Genomic DNA, 18,560 nt, shown 5'->3' on the forward strand with positions numbered 1-18,560 from the left:
TTCATAGTGGCTCATAGTGGCTCATAGTGGTTCATAGTGGTTCATAGTGGTTCATAGTGGTTCATAGTGGCTCATAGTGGTTCATAGTGGCTCATAGTGGCTCATAGTGGCTCATAGTGGCTCATAGTGGCTCATAGTGGCTCATCGTGGCTCATAGTGTCTTATTTAATATTTTAATGTTAGGACGTTCTCTATTACTCTGTGCTGCGTCACTGGGGATCATAGTGGTTCATAGTGGTTCATAGTGGCTCATAGTGGCTCATAGTGGCTCATAGTGGTTCATAGTGGCTCATAGTGGCTCATAGTGGCTCATAGTGGCTCATAGTGGTTCATAGTGGCTCATAGTGGCTCATAGTGGTTCATAGTGGTTCATAGTGGTTCATAGTGGCTCATAGTGGCTCATAGTGGTTCATAGTGGTTCATAGTGGTCCATAGTGGCTCATAGTGGTTCATAGTGGTTCATAGTGGCTCATAGTGGTTCATAGTGGCTCATAGTGGTTCATAGTGGCTCATAGTGGTTCATAGTGGTTCATAGTGGTTCATAGTGGTTCATAGTGGTTCATAGTGGCTCATAGTGGCTCATAGTGGCTCATAGTGGCTCATAGTGGCTCATAGTGGCTCATAGTGGCTCATCGTGGCTCATAGTGTCTTATTTAATATTTTAATGTTAGGACGTTCTCTATTACTCTGTGCTGCGTCACTGGGGATCATAGTGGTTCATAGTGGCTCAGTGTCTTTTTTAATATTTTAATGTTAGGACGTTCTCTATTACTCTGTTGCTTCACTGGGGATCATAGTGGCTCATAGTGGCTCATAGTAGTTCATAGTGTCTTATTTAATATTTTAATGTTAGGATGTTCTCTATTACTCTGTGCTCCTTCACTGGAGCTCATAGTGGTTCATAGTGGCTCATAGTGGCTCATAGTGTCTTATTTAATATTTTAATGTTAGGACGTTCTCTATTACTCTGTGCTGCTTCACTGGGGATCATAGTGGCTCATAGTGGCTCATAGTGGCTCATAGTGGTTCATAGTGGCTCCTAGTGGTTCATAGTGGCTCCTAGTGGTTCATAGTGGCTCATTGTGGCTCATTTAATATTTTAATGTTAGGACGTTCTCTACTACTCTGTGCTGCTTCACTGGGGCTCATAGTGGCTCATAGTGGCTCATAGTGGCTCATAGTGGCTCATAGTAGTTCATAGTGTCTTATTTAATGTTTTAATGTTAGGACGTTCTCTATTACTCTGTGCTCCTTCACTGGAGCTCATAGTGGCTCATAGTGGCTCATAGTGGCTCATAGTGGCTCATAGTGGCTCATTGTGGCTCATTGTGGCTCATTGTGGCTCATAGCGTCTTTTTTAATTTTAGCATGTTCTCCATTACTCTGTGCTGCTTCACTGGGGCGCATAGCAACTTATAGCAACTTATAGTGGCTCATAGTGTCCTATTGTGTCCTATAGTGTCTTGGTGTCATTGAGTTTCATGGTTCTTTCTCTCTGACTCCATCTCTCCTTTTCTCTCTCCATCTCTTCCGCCCTTCTCGCTCTCCCTCATCAGTAAGTTGAAGAAGTTGATCCGAGCATGGAAGGGTAAGGGGATTTCATTGGAGGAGAGAGAGGAGCAGCGTGCCAGACCTCCTCAACAGTGGAACCTCGACTACACCCTGGTCCCCTTTGAAGGACTGACCCCCGAGTACATGGAGATGAGTGAGTATATAGTAACAGTAGATAACAGAGGTGAGGAGGTCAGGTAATTAACTAGACACCTGGACCATACCACCCTGCCTCTCTCTCTCCCTGTTACCTGGACAGAGACCATACCACCCTGCCTCTCTCTCCCTGTTACCTGGACAGAGACCATACCACCCTGTTACCTGGACAGAGACCATACCACCCTGCCTCTCTGTCTCTCTCTTAGGCTTGGTACACTTACAGCTCATCTCTTGGCTACTATAGATTACTTTATCACTGAACCTCATCCCAGATCCAAGATGGCGTAGCAGTTCAGGCGTCTTTGTCTTGTTGTGTCCCGTGTATATATCTTTTTTTTCCTTTGTATATATTTCATAGATATTTTTTATATTTTTAACCTCAGTTTCAACATGCTCTCCTACAACCCGCCACCCAATGTGGTATGGATCTGCTATTTTCTATACTGCAGAACCGGAACCCCCAACAGGATATAGCCAGCTAACTAGCTAGTAGTCAGTTAGCCACTGCTAGCGGCCATCAGCTAACCTTAGCCTGGTCAACTCCTGCCAGTCAGCATAGAGCGACTCAACCCAGATCATACCGGACTGCTTTTTCTCCACATCTCCGGTTTCCTACCGCAAGCTCTGAACCTTTTCACCTGGATCATCACAGCTAGCTAGCTGCTATCCGAGTGGCTACCCCCTGGCTATCGTCTCTGTCCTGACGCAAACACCAGTGAGCCTGGAACTAGCCTTGTGCTAGTCCCATCTCCCGGCTAGCTGAAGAGGTCCATCAGCCACTCCTTGGGCTACAATACATATTTTGCCAATTGGCCTGGACCCCTTTTACTGCCGACACTGAGCCCCGACGATTCCATCACGACTGGTCTACCGACATAATCTGCCAAGGGGTTTCAACAGGCTTCTCTGTTGCGACATCCCCTGAAAGCCCATCCGCTAGACTGCTAGCCGCGACCCGCTAGCTGTTTAGAGCATATTGGAATGTTAGCTGAAGAGGACCTTCAGCCAATTTCTTGGGCGACAATACCTATTTTGCCAATTGGCCTGGACCCTTTTACCACACGGAGCCCTGCTGATCCATCATGACTGGTCTGCCGACGTAACCACACGAGGGGGCTACAACAGACTTCTTCCGTTAAGACGTCCCACTAAGGCACTCCTGCTAGCCTTTTAGACCCGGCCAGCTAGCTGTCCGAATCTCCAGCTCACCTAGCTTCCCACTGGTCCCTATGATCACTCGGCTACACAGGCCTGTCAATATGTCTTGTCCATTGCTGTTTTGGTTAGTGATTATTGTCTTATTTCACTGTAGAGACTCCAGCCCTGATCAATATGCCTTAACTAGCAATTTAGTTTCACCTCCCACACATGCGGTTGACCTCACCTGGTCTAAATGGTGGCTCTATAGACAAAACCTCTCATCGTCACTCAATGCCTAAGTTTACCTCCACTGTATTCACGTCCTACCATACCCTTGGCTGTACATTATGCCTTAAATCTATTCTACCATGCCCAGAAATCTGCTCCTTTTACTCTCTGTTCCAAACGCACTGGACAACCAGTTCTTATAGCCTTTAGCCGTACCCTTATCCTACTCCTCCTCTGTTCCTCTGGTGATGTAGAGGTTAATCCAGGCCCTGCAGCGCCTAGCTCCACTCCCATTCCCCAGGCGCTCTCATTTGTTGACTTCCCTAAACCACTTCAGCGAGCAGGCCTTTCTAATCGACCTGACCTGGGTATCCTGGAAGGATATTGACCTCATTCTGTCAGTAGAGGATTCCTGGTTATTCTTTAAAAGTGCTTTCCTCACAATCTTAAATAAATAAGCATGCCCCATTCAAAAAATGTTGAACCAGGAACCGATATAGCCCTGGGTTCTCTCCAGACCTGACTGCCCTTGACCAGCACAAAAACATCCTGTGGCATTCTGCATTAGCATCAAATATCCCTCTGTGATTTGCAATATGTCAGGGAAGTTAGGAACAAATATACACAGGCAGTTAGGAAAGTTAAGGCTGGCTTTTTCAAACAGAAACATTGCATCCTGTAGCACAAACTCCAAAAGGTTCTGGGACACTATAAAGTTCATGAAGAAGAAGAGCACCTCCTCCCAGCTGCTCACTACACTGAGGCTAGGAAACACTGTCACCACTGATAAATCCACCATAATTGAGAATTTCAATAAGCATTTTTCTACGGCTGGCCATGCTTTCCACCTGGCTACTCCAACCCCGGTCAACAGCCTTGCAACCCCCATAGCAACTTGCCCAAACCTCCCCCATTTCTCCTTCACCCAAATCCAGATAGCCGATGTTCTGAAAGAGAATCTGGACCCCTACATATCAGCTGGACTAGACAATCTGGACCTGCTCTTTCTGAAACTATCCATCACAATTGTTGCAACCCCTATTCCTAGCCTGTTCAACCTCTTTTTTGCATCGTCTGTTATCCCCAAAGACTGGAAAGCTGCCACAGTCATCCCCCATCTTCAAAGGGGGACACTACTGTCCCTCCTTTGGACACTGTTAACTAACCTCCAGACGAGCTTCAATGCCATACATCTCTCCTTCTGTGGCCTCCAACTGCTCTTAAATGCAAGTAAAACTAAATGCATGCACTTCGACCGATCGCTGCCCCTGCTAGGTCCTGAACTCGGGGTGTGGCCCCTGCTAGGTCCTGAACTCGGGGTGTGGCCCCTGCTAGGTCCTGAACTCGGGGTGTGTCCCCTGCTAGGTCCTGAACTCGGGGGTGTGCTAGGTCCTGAACTCGGGGTGTGTCCCCTGCTAGGTCCTGAACTCGGGGTGTGTCCCCTGCTAGGTCCTGAACTCGGGGTGTGTCCCCTGCTAGGTCCTGAACTCGGGGTGTGTCCCCTGCTAGGTCCTGAACTCGGGGTGTGTCCCCTGCTAGGTCCTGAACTCGGGGTGTGTCCCCTGCTAGGTCCTGAACTCGGGGTGTGTCCCCTGCTAGGTCCTGAACTCGGGGTGTGTCCCCTGCTAGGTCCTGAACTCGGGGTGTGTCCCCTGCTAGGTCCTGAACTCGGGGTGTGTCCCCTGCTAGGTCCTGAACTCGGGGTGTGTCCCCTGCTAGGTCCTGAACTCGGGGTGTGTCCCCTGCTAGGTCCTGTCCCCTGCTAGGTCCTGAACTCGGGGTGTGTCCCCTGCTAGGTCCTGAACTCTGCTAGGTCCTGGGTGTGTCCCCTGCTAGGTCCTGAACTCGGGTGTGTCCCCTGCTAGGTCCTGGGGTGTGTCCCCTGCTAGGTCCTGAACTCGGGGTGTGTCCCCTGCTAGGTCCTGAACTCGGGGTGTGTCCCCTGCTAGGTCCTGAACTCGGGGGGTGTGTCCCCTGCTAGGTCCTGAACTCGGGGTGTGTCCCCTGCTAGGTCCTGAACTCGGGGTGTGTCCCCTGCTAGGTCCTGAACTCGGGGTGTGTCCCCTGCTAGGTCCTGAACTCGGGGTGTGTCCCCTGCTAGGTCCTGAACTCGGGGTGTGTCCCCTGCTAGGTCCTGAACTCGGGGTGTGTCCCCTGCTAGGTCCTGAACTCGGGGTGGGTCCCCTGCTAGGTCCTGAACTCGGGGTGGGTCCCCTGCTAGGTCCTGAACTCGGGGTGGGTCCCCTGCTAGGTCCTGAACGGGGTGTGTCCCCTGCTAGGTCCTGTCGGGTGGGTCCCCTGCTAGGTCCTGAACTCGGGGTGTGTCCCCTGCTAGGTCCTGAACTCGGGGTGTGTCCCCTGCTAGGTCCTGAACTCGGGGTGGGTCCCCTGCTAGGTCCTGAACTCGGGGTGGGTCCCCTGCTAGGTCCTGAACTCGGGGTGGGTCCCCTGCTAGGTCCTGAACTCGGGGTGGGTCCCCTGCTAGGTCCTGAACTCGGGGTGGGTCCCCTGCTAGGTCCTGAACTCGGGGTGGGTCCCCTGCTAGGTCCTGAACTCGGGGGGTCCCCTGCTAGGTCCCCTGTCCCCTGCTAGGTCCTGAACTCGGGGGTCCTGAACTCGGGGTGGGTCCCCTGCTAGGTCCTGAACTCGGGGTGGGTCCCCTCGGGGTGGGTCCCCTGCTAGGTCCTGAACTCGGGGTGGGTCCCCTGCTAGGTCCTGAACTCGGGGTGGGTCCCCTGCTAGGTCCTGAACTCGGGGTGGGTCCCCTGCTAGGTCCTGAACGGGGTGTGTCCCCTGCTAGGGGTGGGTCCCCTGCTAGGTCCTGAACTCGGGGTGGGTCCCCTGCTAGGTCCTGAACTCGGGGTGGGTCCCCTGCTAGGTCCTGAACTCGGGGGGTCCCCTGGGTCCTGAACTCGGGGTGGTCCCCTGCTAGGTCCTGAACTCGGGGTGGGTCCCCTGCTAGGTCCTGAACTCGGGGTGGGTCCCCTGCTAGGTCCTGAACTCGGGGTGGGTCCCCTGCTAGGTCCTGAACTCGGGGTGGGTCCCCTGCTAGGTCCTGAACTCGGGGTGGGTCCCCTGCTAGGTCCTGAACTCGGGGTGGGTCCCCTGCTAGGTCCTGAACTCGGGGTGGGTCCCCTGCTAGGTCCTGAACTCGGGGTGGGTCCCCTGCTAGGTCCTGAACTCGGGGTGGGTCCCCTGCTAGGTCCTGAACTCGGGGGGGTGGGTCCCCTGCTAGGTCCTGAACTCGGGGTGGGTCCCCTGCTAGGTCCTGAACTCGGGGTGGGTCCCCTGCTAGGTCCTGAACTCGGGGTGGGTCCCCTGCTAGGTCCTGAACTCGGGGGGTGGGTCCCCCTGCTAGGTCCTGAACTCGGGGTGGGTCCCCTGCTAGGTCCTGAACTCGGGGTGGGTCCCCTGCTAGGTCCTGACTCGGGGTGGGTCCCCTGCTAGGTCTGAACTCGGGTGGGTCCCCTGCTAGGTCCTGAACGGGGTGTCCCCTGCTAGGTCCTGAACTCGGGGTGGGTCCCCTGCTAGGTCCTGAACTCGGGGTGGGTCCCCTGCTAGGTCCTGAACTCGGGGTGGGTCCCCTGCTAGGTCCTGAACTCGGGGTGGGTCCCCTGCTAGGTCCTGAACTCGGGGTGGGTCCCCTGCTAGGTCCTGAACTCGGGGTGGGTCCCCTGCTAGGTCCTGAACTCGGGGTGGGTCCCCTGCTAGGTCCTGAACTCGGGGTGGGTCCCCTGCTAGGTCCTGGGGTGGGTCCCCTGCTAGGTCCTGAACTCGGGGTGGGTCCCCTGCTAGGTCCTGAACTCGGGGTGGGTCCCCTGCTAGGTCCTGAACTCGGGGTGGGTCCCCTGCTGAACTCGGGGTGGGGTCCTGAACTCGGGGTGGGTCCCCTGCTAGGTCCTGAACTCGGGGTGGGTCCCCTGCTAGGTCCTGAACTCCTGGGGTGGGTCCCCTGCTAGGTCCTGAACTAGGTCCTGGGGTGGGTCCCCTGCTAGGTCCTGAACTCGGGGTGGGTCCCCTGCTAGGTCCTGAACTCGGGGTGGGTCCCCCCCTGAACTCGGGGTGGGTCCCCTGCTAGGTCCTGAACTCGGGGTGGGTCCCCTGCTAGGTCCTGAACTCGGGGTGGGTCCCCTGCTAGGTCCTGAACTCGGGGTGGGTCCCCTGCTAGGTCCTGAACTCGGGGTGGGTCCCCTGCTGAACTCGGGGTGGGTCCCCTGAGGTCCTCGGGGTGGGTCCCCTGCTAGGTCCTGAACTCGGGGTGGGTCCCCTGCTAGGTCCTGAACTCGGGGTGGGTCCCCTGCTAGGTCCTGAACTCGGGGTGGGTCCCCTGCTAGGTCCTGAACTCGGGGTGGGTCCCCTGCTAGGTCCTGAACTCGGGGTGGGTCCCCTGCTAGGTCCTGAACTCGGGGTGGGTCCCCTGCTAGGTCCTGAACTCGGGGTGGGTCCCCTGCTAGGTCCTGAACTCGGGGTGGTGGGTCCCCGGGGTGGGTCCCCTAGGTCCTGAACTCGGGGTGGGTCCCCCCCTGCTCGGGGTGGGTCCTGAACTCGGGGTGGGTCCCCTGCTAGGTCCTGAACTCGGGGTGGGTCCCCTGCTAGGTCCTGAACTCGGGGTAGGTCCTGAACTCGGGGTGGGTCCCCTGCTAGGTCCTGAACTCGGGGTGGGTCCCCTGCTAGGTCCTGAACTCGGGGTGGGTCCCCTGCTAGGTCCTGGGAGGTCCTCGGGGTGGGTCCCCTGCTAGGTCCTGAACTCGGGGTGGGTCCCCTGCTAGGTCCTGAACTCGGGGTGGGTCCCCCTGGGTCCCCTAGGTCCTGAACTCGGGGTGGGTCCCCTGCTAGGTCCTGAACTCTGGGGTGGGTCCCCTGCTAGGTCCTGAACTCTGGGGTGGGTCCCCTGCTAGGTCCTGAACTCTGGGGTGGGTCCCCTGCTAGGTCCTGAACTAGGTCCTGGGGTGGGTCCCCTGCTAGGTCCTGAACTCTGGGGTGGGTCCCCCCCTGAACTCTGGGGTGGGGTCCTGAACTCGGGGTGGGTCCCCTGCTAGGTCCTGAACTCTGGGGTGGGTCCCCTGCTAGGTCCTGAACTCGGGGTGGGTCCCCTGCTCTCCAGCTGTTTGTTGGTGTGTTGTAGAGGACTACCAGATAAGATAATGACTTGTTCCATACACTTCCTCATGTTGTTCCTCTCAACTAACACTCTGTGTGTGTTCTCTCCCCAGTTATCCAGTTTGGTTTTGTTTCTCTGTTTGTCGCGTCATTCCCTCTGGCTCCTCTCTTCGCTCTTCTCAACAACGTGATCGAGATCCGCCTCGATGCCAAGAAGTTTGTCACCGAGCTGCGACGACCGGACGCTGTCCAAGCCAAAGACATCGGTAACACACACGCTTGCACGCGAAGACGCATGTCCACACACAGATCCACACCCCTCCACTCTTCTCTCACAACTCTGTTCTCTCTCTCTGTAGGAATCTGGTACAACATCCTGAGTGGAATGGGAAAGTTCTCTGTCATTATAAATGTAAGTGTTAACATTGGAGCGCACACACTCATTCTGAAAACATAGTGTATTTTTGCACCCTGATGCAATAAAGATAATATTCACCCATTTTTAATGTTATATTGTTTTTCTGCATCTCTTAGTGATCTTCTGTCATTTAATGTTTTCATGTGTATCTGAGCTATTGCTGTTCAAGCAGGCAGAAATCCGTCCGGAATGAAGTAGCACTGTGATAGTCAGTCACTACACTGGAAGTTAATATGAAGTAGCACTGTGATAGTCAGTCACTACACTGGAAGTTAATAGGAATATGACTTTTAGATGGTGAAAACGTCTAAACATCTAATAGTGACTGATGTCATAACTCTTCTCTCCAATGGGGTGATGATATGTTTGATGTTCCTACCTGGAGAAATGTGTCATTCTAAGAGGAGAGCCCACCACAATGTCTCCTATTTGTCTGCCTCTTCAGTCCAGGTGCATTGCATGGTGCCGTTGCCAATGTCAGACTCCACTCTGCTTCAATCTGCAGGTTGGATATGGTGAGATTGTAGACTCCTAAATTGATAGGGCAGTTTGTTTAGACGATTTTACAACTAGATACGATGCATGCTGATATTGTCTTTGGTATTATCGTCTGCAGACATGTTTGCTTGCCAGCCAGCTCATAGAGATTCACGTTTTATGAGTCGTATGTACGGAATACACATGGGATACATCGTCCAACTAAATGCTTACTTGCAGTTTCCTTCTAGACAATGCAGCAACAATAAGAACTAATAAACAATAACAATAGAAACTAAGTAAATGTCTCAGTAGAATTAACATGTTAGCATCAGTGTATTACACAAAGGCACAATTTGTAGTCCAATATTTGTATGTGTATTGGGGAAGGGTGGGATGGAGGGCAAGTGTATAAACTGAGCAGTATTGTAAGAGTCTGGTAACAGCAGTTGTGTGTGTGGCATGAACATGTGTCCTTGTGAATGTTAACCTGTTTAAAGGTCTTACTCAAGTCAGCTACGGAGAGCGTGATCACACAGTCGTCCGAAACAGCTGGTGCAGTCATGCATGGTTCGGTGTTGCTTGCATCGTAGCGGGATTTCTTATAAGCGTCCGGATACGTGTCCCCCTCCTTGAAAGCGGCAGCTCAAGCCTTTAGCTCAGTGCGGATGTTGCCTGTAATCCATGGCTTCTGGTTGGGATGTCTACGTACGGTCGCTGTGGTGAAAACGTTGTTGTTGTTAATGAATCCGGATGAATCCCGTAACATATTCTCTGCTAGCTAAACAGTCCTGTACCTTAGCATCCGGTTCATCGGACCACTTCCTTATAGAGCACATCACTGGTACTTCCTGTTTGAGTACGCAGGAATCAGGAGGATAGAGTTATGGTAAGATTTGCCAAATGGAGGGAGAGCCTTGTATGTGTCTCTGTGTGTGGAGTAAATGTGATTCCGTTTTTTCAGCTCTAGTTGTACGTGACATGCTGGTAGAAATGACATAAGATGGATTTCAGTTTTCCTGCATTAAAGTCTCCGGGCACTAGGAGCGCCACCTCTGGATGAGAGTTTTCCTGTTTGCTTATGGCCTTATACAGCTCATTGAGTGTGGTCTTAATCTGAGGACCCATGCCAAATCTTTTTAGTTTCCTGAGGGGGAATAGGCTTTGTTGTGCCTGCCCTATGCACGACTGTCTTGATTTGTTTGGACCATTCTAGTTTGTTGGTGATGTGGACACCAAGGAACTTGAAGCTCTCAACCTGCTCCACTACAGCCCCGTCAATGAGAATGGGGGCGTGTTCGGCCCGCCTTTTCCTGTAGTCCACAATCATCTCCTTTGTCTTGATTGCTTTGAGGGATACGTTGTTAGTCTGGCACCACCCTGCCAGGTCTCTGACCTCTGCCCTATAGGTTGTCTCGTCATTGTCAGTGATCAGGCTGTTGTCGTCTGCAACTTAATGATGGTGTTGGAGTCGTGCCTTGTGTGTTGTTACCTACCCTTACCACCTGGGGCGGCCCGTCAGGAAGTCCAGGATCCAGTTGCAGAGGGTCCTGGGTGTTTAGTCCCTTAGCTTAGCTTAGTCCTTAGCTTAGTGATGAGCTTTGATCAAATTTAGTTATATAGCCCTTCTTACATCAGCGGATATATCAAAGTGCTGTACAGAAACCCAGCCTAAAACCCCAAACAGCAAGCAATGCAGGTGTAGAAGCACAGTGGCTAGGAAAAACTCCCTATAAAGGCCAAACCCTAGGAAGAAACCTAGAGAGGAACCAGGCTATGTGGGGTGGCCAGTCCTCTTCTGGCTGTGCCGGGTGGAGATTATAACAGAACATGGTCAAGATGTTCAAATGTTCATAAATTACCAGCATGGTCAAATAATAGTAATGGCACTATGGTGTTGAACGCTGAACTGTAGTCAATGAATAGCATTCTCACGTAGGTGTTCCTTTTGTCCAGGTGGGGAAGGGCAGTGTGGAGTGCAATAGAGATTGCATCATCTGTTTATCTGTTTGAGTGATATGCAAATTGGAGTGGGCTAGGGTTCCTGGGATAATGGTGTTGATGTGAGCCATGACCAGCCTTTCAAAGTACTTCATGGCTAGGGACGTGAGTGCTACGGGTCTGTAGTCATTTAGGCAGGTTACCTTAGTGTTCTTGGGCACAAGCTTGAAACATGTTGATATTACAGACTCAATCAGGGACGTGTTGAAAATGTCAGTGAAGACACTTGCCAATTGGTCAGCACATTCCTGGAACCCCCTCAATGGTAATCCGTCTGGCCCAGCTGCCTTGTGAATGTTGACCGGTTTTAATCAAGGTCTTACTCATGTCAGCTACGGAGAGCGTGATCACACAGTCGTCCAGAACAGCTGATGCTCTCATGCATGCATCAGTGTTGCTTGCCCCGAAGTGAGCATAGAAGTGATTTAGCTCGTCTGGTAGGTTTGTGTCACTGGGCAGCTCACGGCTGTTCTTCCCTTTGTAGTCTGTAATAGTTTGCAAGCCCTGCCACATCCGACGAGCATCGGAGCTGGTGTAGTACGATTCAATCATAGTCCTGTATTGACGCTTTGCCTGTTTGATGGTTCGTCTGAGGGCGTAGCGGGATTTCTCATAAGCGTCCTGGTTAGAGTCACACTCCTTGAAGGCGGCAGCTCTTCCCTTTAGCTCAGTGCAGATGTTGCCTGTAATCCATGGCTTCTGGTTGGGTTATGTACGTACAGTGGGGAGGACGTCATTGATGCACTTATTGATGAAGCCAGTAACTGATGTGGTGTACTCCTCAATTCCACTGGAGGAATCAGGAAACATATTCCAGTCTGTGACAAACAGTCCCGTGGCTTAGTATCTGCATCATCTTCTTTATTGACAGAGTCACTGGAGCTTCCTGCTTTAGTTTTTGTTTGTAAGCATGAATCAGGAGGATGGAATTAGGGTCAGATTTGCCAAATGGGTGGCGAGGGAGAACTTTGTATGCGTCTCTGTGTGTGGTGTAAAGGTGGTTTCGAGTTTTTTTCCCCCTCTGGTTGCACATTTAACATGCTGATAGAATTTAGGTAAGACTGATTTCAGTTTTCCTGCATTAAAGTCCCCTGCCGCTAGGAGTGACACCTCTGGGTGGGCGTTTTCCTGTTCGCTTATTTCCTTCTATTACTGACTGATTGCAGTCTTAGTGCAAGCTTCCACCTGTGGTGGAAAATAAACCGCCTCAAAAAATCTAGATGATAAACTCTCTTGGCAAATTGTGTGGTCTACAGCTTATCATGAGATACTCTACTTCAGGCGAGCAAAATCTAGAGATTTCCTTAGATTTTGTGCACCAGCTGTTGTTTACAAATGTACACAAATGTCCCCCTCGTCTTACCTGGAGTGTGCTGTTCTATCTAGCCGGTGCAGCGTATATCCCGCTAGCTGAATGTTATCCATGTTGACATTCAGCCACGATTCGGTGAAACATAAGATTTTACAGTTTTTGATGTCCCGTTGGTAGGATATTCGTGATCGTACCTCGTCTAATTTATTGTCCAATGATTGTATGTTGGCAAGTAATATTGTTGATAAAGGCAAATTTCCCACTCGCTGTCGGCGGATCCTTACCAGGCCAGCCCCCAGGCCTGTGTCCTCTATACCTGCGTCTCTTTCTCTGATGGGGATTTTGGCCTTGTCGGGTGTCTGAAGTACATCCTGTGCGTCCTGCTTGTTGAAGAAAAATCTTTGTCTAATCCGAGGTGAGTCATCGCTGTCCCGATATCCAGAAGCTCTTTTTTGCCGTAAGATATGGTGGCAGAAACATTATGTACAAAATTAGTTACAAATAACAGCACAGTTGGTTAGGCGTCCGTAAAACTGCTGCCATTTCTTCCTGCGCCGTCTTCTCACTCGTGAGCCCAATTAGCCTCTCAAGGTGTAGCCGATGTGATACGTCCACACTGATGCTGACGCTGACGCTGACGCTGACACTGACACTGATGCTGACATGGCAGAAAATGTAAACAAACTTTTAAATACATAAAGACAGTCTAAACGGATCAATAACATGGCTATATACACTGGGTACCAGGCGTCAGTCATGTTTGACAAATATAATGTAGGATCATTACCATTAACTTCTAAAGGCTTGATTCTGTTGACATACTCCGGCACCATATGAGCGGAGGCAGTCCTGGCTCCAGGTCATCTACAAGTCCATGCTAGGTAAAGCTCCGCCTTATCTCAGTTCACTGGTTACGATGGCAACACCCATCCGTAGCACGCGCTCCAGCAGGTGTATCTCACTGATCATCCCTAAAGCCAACACCTCATTTGGCCGCCTTTCGTTCCAGTTCTCTGCTGCCTGTGACTGGAACGAATTGCAAAAATCGCTGAAGTTGGAGACTTTTATTTCCCTCACCAACTTCAAACATGTGCTATCTGAGCAGTTAACCGATCGCTGCAGCTGTACATAGTCTATCGGTAAATAGCCCACCCATTTTCACCTACCTCATCCCCATACTGTTTTTATTTATTTACTTTTCTACTCTTTTGCACACCAATATCTCTACCTGTACATGACCATCTGATCATTTATCACTCCAGTGTTAATCTGCAAAATTGTAATTATTTGCCTACCTCCTCATGCCTTTTGCACACAATGTATATAGACTCTTCTTTTTTTTCTACTGTGTTATTGACTTGTTAATTGTTTACTCCATGTGTAACTCTGTGTTGTCTGTTCACACTGCTATGCTTTATCTTGACCAGGTCGCAGTTGCAAATGAGAACTTGTTCTCAACTAGCCTACCTGGTTAAATAAAGGTGAAATAAATAAAGTCCCTATTTTGAAAATATTTAACTATAAACTTATTTTTTCTAAACCTGGAGTTTGTCATGTTATGAGGCATGTCCTACCTTGTTTTAAAATAACCTAGCCAAATCAGACCATAGACATTTTGAGGGAATGATTTGTAGGAACACTTCCTCTAATGCCATTGAAACCGATAGGTGCCTGAGGGCACACAATGTGTTGTAGATGTGTGGTAGTGGTGGAGGAGGGGCCTGAGGGCACACAGTGTGTTGTAGATATGTGGTAGTGGTGGAGGAGGGGCCTGAGGGCACACAGTGTGTTGTGAAATCTGTGAATGTATTGTAATGTTTTAAAATTGTATAAACTGCCTTCATTTTGCTGGACCCCAGGAAGAGTAGCTGCGGCTTTGGCAGCAGCTAATGGGGATCCATAATATATACAAATACCAGCATTTCTATCATGTTCTATTGGTTTCCAAATCAATTTTCTTTCGTTGTCCAGCAGCCAAAGACATTATCCTGGTTATATCAGCAATCCATGCTAGTTGTTGTATCTTTAGATCTCCCCTAACAACCCATGATAGTTGTTGCATCTTTAGATCTCGCCTAACAACGGCTGAGCGGCAGCGTAGTGGTTAGATGCGTTGGACTAGGGTAACCGGAAGGTTATGTGGTAGTTCAAACCCCTGAGGGCTGACAAGGTACAAATCTGTGGTTCTGCCCCTGAACAGGCAGTTAACCCACTGTTCCCAGGCCGTCATTGAAAATAAGAAATTTGTTCTTAACTGACTTGCCTGGTTAAATAAAGGTAAAATTAAAAAAAAAAACAACCCATGATAGTTGTTGTATCTTTAGATCTCCCCTAACAACCCATGATAGTTGTTGCATCTTTAGATCTCGCCTAACAACCCATGGTAGTTGTTGTATCTTTAGATCTCGCCTAACAACCCATGGTAGTTGTTGTATCTTTAGATCTCCCTAACAACCCATGATAGTTGTTGTATCTTTAGATCTGCCCTCTTTCTACATTTCTAATGGATATTTCCATCTGTAACATGGTTTCTTCCTGCTGCTCTGACCACGAACGGGCTGCTTCTGGACACCGGGCGCAACCAAAAGCTATTTGGCAGTGGGGGGGGCATAAAATGAGGAACTGTAAAGCATCTTAAGGCTAAGTTCATCGTTAGAACCATATGTAACCGATGTGAAATGGCTAGTGGTGCACTCTAATAGTGTTTCAATCGATGACGTCACTTGCTCTGAGAACGTGAAGTAGTGGTTCCCCTTGCTCTCCAAGGGCTGCGGCTTTTGTGGAGCGATGGGTAACGATGCTTCGTGGGTGACTGTTGTCTGTGTGCAGAGGGTCCCTGGTTTGAGCCCGGGTATGGGCGAGGGGACGGACTAAAGTTATACTGTTACACACAGGAGCATCATTTCATGACCCTGCATTAATTCATGACCCTCTGAGTTAATTTGTTGTGGCACAGAGGAGGACAAACCCTTCAGGTATTTGACAGTTTTCCAGAATTTAGCCGGGTCTCCATTACAATCCGCAGGAGCGGTTACATAATAATCAGAGTTAGCCTTTCTGATTTGTCTTACACAACAATTCCTCAGTTGCTTAAAAGCTTGCCAGTCCAGGCCTACGCTTGTGTTCCTGGCCTTGACCCAAGCACCATCTCTTGTATGAATAACTTCTCATAATTCCGGAGTGTACCAGGCATTCGATCTACTGTTAACCCTTAATTTCTTGAAGGGAGCATAATTATCCACAAATGTATTGAAGACATCTGCATAAAGGCTGAAAGCTAAATCATGTTCATGGATAGCAGAGATATAATCAAGATCACTAAAATAAAGATCATGTAAAAAAAGCTTGTTGACTGAAGATTCTGAAGTTCCTTTTTGTTACGACACAAGGCTCCGATTTTGGTGTTATCACATCTCTAACACAAACACCTGGGCAATGGTCACTAATATAGGCTTAGTCACCTGCTGGGATAGGTTTAGATTATTACACAGCTTTTAGATTGTCTGCATTTCCCAATCATAATTTATGTCACCCAGGATAATAAGTTGAGTTCAAACGAAATGGGTAAACAATTACAAATGACAACAACCCTGGCAGTATAAACAACATTTGGACGATAATGCTTAGAAAGGATGGGAGGTATTACCTCAGCAGTTTATAACTTATATTATGCAACCTTTATTTAACTAGACAAGTCAGAAATTCTTATTTTACAATGATGGCTTCCCCCGGCCAAACCCTAACCCAGACGATGCTGGACCAATTGTGCACCTCCCTATGGGACTCTCGATCACGTCCGGGTTGTAATACAGCCCAGGATCGAACCAGGGTCTGTAGTGAAGCTTTTAGCACTGAGATGCAGTGCCTTAGACCTCTACGCCACTCAGGAGCGGTGCTTGGACTGTCTCTTAGTCAATATCTTAACGCGGCCTTGAAATGTGAAGAGAGGCTCCAGGCTCCTAGATGGTTCGAGTGGAGTCCATCTCTGTAGAGCATTCTGCAGCCTGGTGAACATTCTGCAGCCTGGTGAACATTCTGCAGCCTGGTGAACATTCTGCAGCCTGGGGAACATTCTGCAGCCTGGTGAACATTCTGCAGCCTGGTGAACATTCTGCAGCCTGGTGAACATTCTGCAGCCTGGTGAACATTCTGCAGCCTGGTGTACATTCTGCAGGCCGGTGAACATTCTGCAGCCTGGTGAACATTATGCAGCCTGGTGTACATTCTGCAGCCTGGTGAACATTCTGCAGCCTGGTGAACATGTCAACATTCTGCAGCCTGGGGAACATTCTGCAGCCTGGGGAACATTCTGCAGTCATCTCTGAACATTAGAGCATTCTGCAGCCTGGTGAACATTCTGCAGCCTGCAGGAACATTCTGCAGCCTGGGGAACATTCTGCAGCCTGGTGAACATTCTGCAGCCATGTCAACATTCTGCAGCCATGTCAACATTCTGCAGCCATGTCAACAGTCTGCAGCCATGTCAACATTTTGCAGCCATGTCAACATTCTGCAGCCATGTCAACATTTTGCAGCCATGTCAACATTTTGCAGCCTGCAGCCTGGGAACATTCTGCAGCCTGAACATTCTGGGGAACATTCTGCAGCCTGGGAACATTCTGCAGCCTGCAGGGAACATTCTGCAGCCTGGGGAACATTCTGCAGCCTGGGAACATTCTGCAGCCTGGTGAACATTCTGCAGCCTGCAGGGGGAACATTCTGCAGCCATGTCAACATTCTGCAGCCTGGTGAACATTCTGCAGCCTGGTGAACTGCAGCCTGGGTACATTCAGCCTCTGCAGCCTGGGAACATTCTGCAGTGAACATTCTGCAGCCTGGTCAGCCTGGTGTACATTCTGCAGCCTGGTGTACATTCTGCAGCCTGGTGAACATTCTGCAGGCCGGTGAACATTCTGCAGCCTGGTGAACATTATGCAGCCTGGTGAACATTCTGCAGCCTGGTGAACATTCTGCAGGCCTGGTGAACATTCTGCAGCCTGGTGAACATTATGCAGCCATGTCAACATTATGCAGCCTGGTCAACATTCTGCAGCCATGTCAACATTCTGCAGCCATGTCAACATTCTGCAGCCATGTCAACATTCTGCAGCCATGGCAACATTCTGCAGCCATGGCAACATTCTGCAGCCATGGCAACATTCTGCAGCCATGGCAACATTCTGCAGCCATGGCAACATTCTGCAGCCATGGCAACATTCTGCAGCCATGGCAACATTCTGCAGCCATGGCAACATTCTGCAGCCATGGCAACATTCTGCAGCCTGGGGAACATTCTGCAGCCTGGGGAACATTCTGCAGCCTCACAGAAGGTTCACTAGGCTCTTAGAACTTAATATCTCTCTTAAAGCTCAGTGACGGCATGGGGCCAGACATAACCGGCTGCTTTTCAGACCCTTTTAGGGTGTTGCTCATCCTAGATCCTGATCCAGCCAGACATCATCCTCAAATCATCCTGTAAATGGATCAACCAGATAATCCCCCAAATATTTAGTGCCAAATGCGATAATGTCCTCTGTAATATGTCTCTCTGTTTGATGTGATGAGATAATGTCCTCTGTAATGTCTCTGTTTGATGTGATGAGATAATGTCCTCTGTAATATGTCTCTCTGTTTGATGTGATGAGATAATGTCCTCTGTAATATGTCTCTCTGTTTGATGTGATGAGATAATGTCCTCTGTAATGTCTCTGTTTGACGTGATGAGATAATGTCCTCTGTAATATGTCTCTCTGTTTGACGTGATGAGATAATGTCCTCTGTAATATGTCTCTCTGTTTGACGTGATGAGATAATGTCCTCTGTAATATGTCTCTCTGTTTGACGTGATGAGATAATGTCCTCTAATGTCTGTTTGACGTGATGAGATAATGTCCTCTGTAATATGTCTCTCTGTTTGACGTGATGAGATAATGTCCTCTGTAATGTCTCTGTTTGACGTGATGAGATAATGTGTAGTAATGGAGACTGGAGTGATATTCAATAATAATGTTGGCTTTGTTTCATGCGGATTGTTTTGCTGTTGTAAACCTTAAAACAACAGTGTGTGATCTCACGGCTCTAAGCCCTGGCAGTTTAATATAGGGCAGATTTATATGATCATATCAGGGAGAGACCATAAGACACTATCTGCCTTCAGGGACCAGCTTCTCCCTG

The 18,560-nt window shown here is 49.7% G+C and overlaps 1 protein-coding gene across 1 annotated transcript in view; it reads left to right on the forward strand.

The window, feature by feature from the left end:
* The window catches only part of ano2b (anoctamin 2b), a gene marked incomplete at its 5' end in the record, with an annotated part of 119,247 nt that overhangs the window by 74,914 nt on the left and 25,773 nt on the right, over positions 1-18,560 (forward strand). Inside the window, 3 exons of the mRNA XM_042317009.1 lie at positions 1,557-1,705; positions 8,292-8,444; positions 8,538-8,590. Coding sequence (XP_042172943.1) covers positions 1,557-1,705; positions 8,292-8,444; positions 8,538-8,590 — 355 coding nt within the window. The remainder of the gene's footprint in view (positions 1-1,556; positions 1,706-8,291; positions 8,445-8,537; positions 8,591-18,560) is intronic.

The sequence above is a fragment of the Oncorhynchus tshawytscha genome, unplaced genomic scaffold (assembly GCF_018296145.1).
Source record: "Oncorhynchus tshawytscha isolate Ot180627B unplaced genomic scaffold, Otsh_v2.0 Un_scaffold_6975_pilon_pilon, whole genome shotgun sequence".
NCBI lineage: Eukaryota > Metazoa > Chordata > Actinopteri > Salmoniformes > Salmonidae > Oncorhynchus > Oncorhynchus tshawytscha.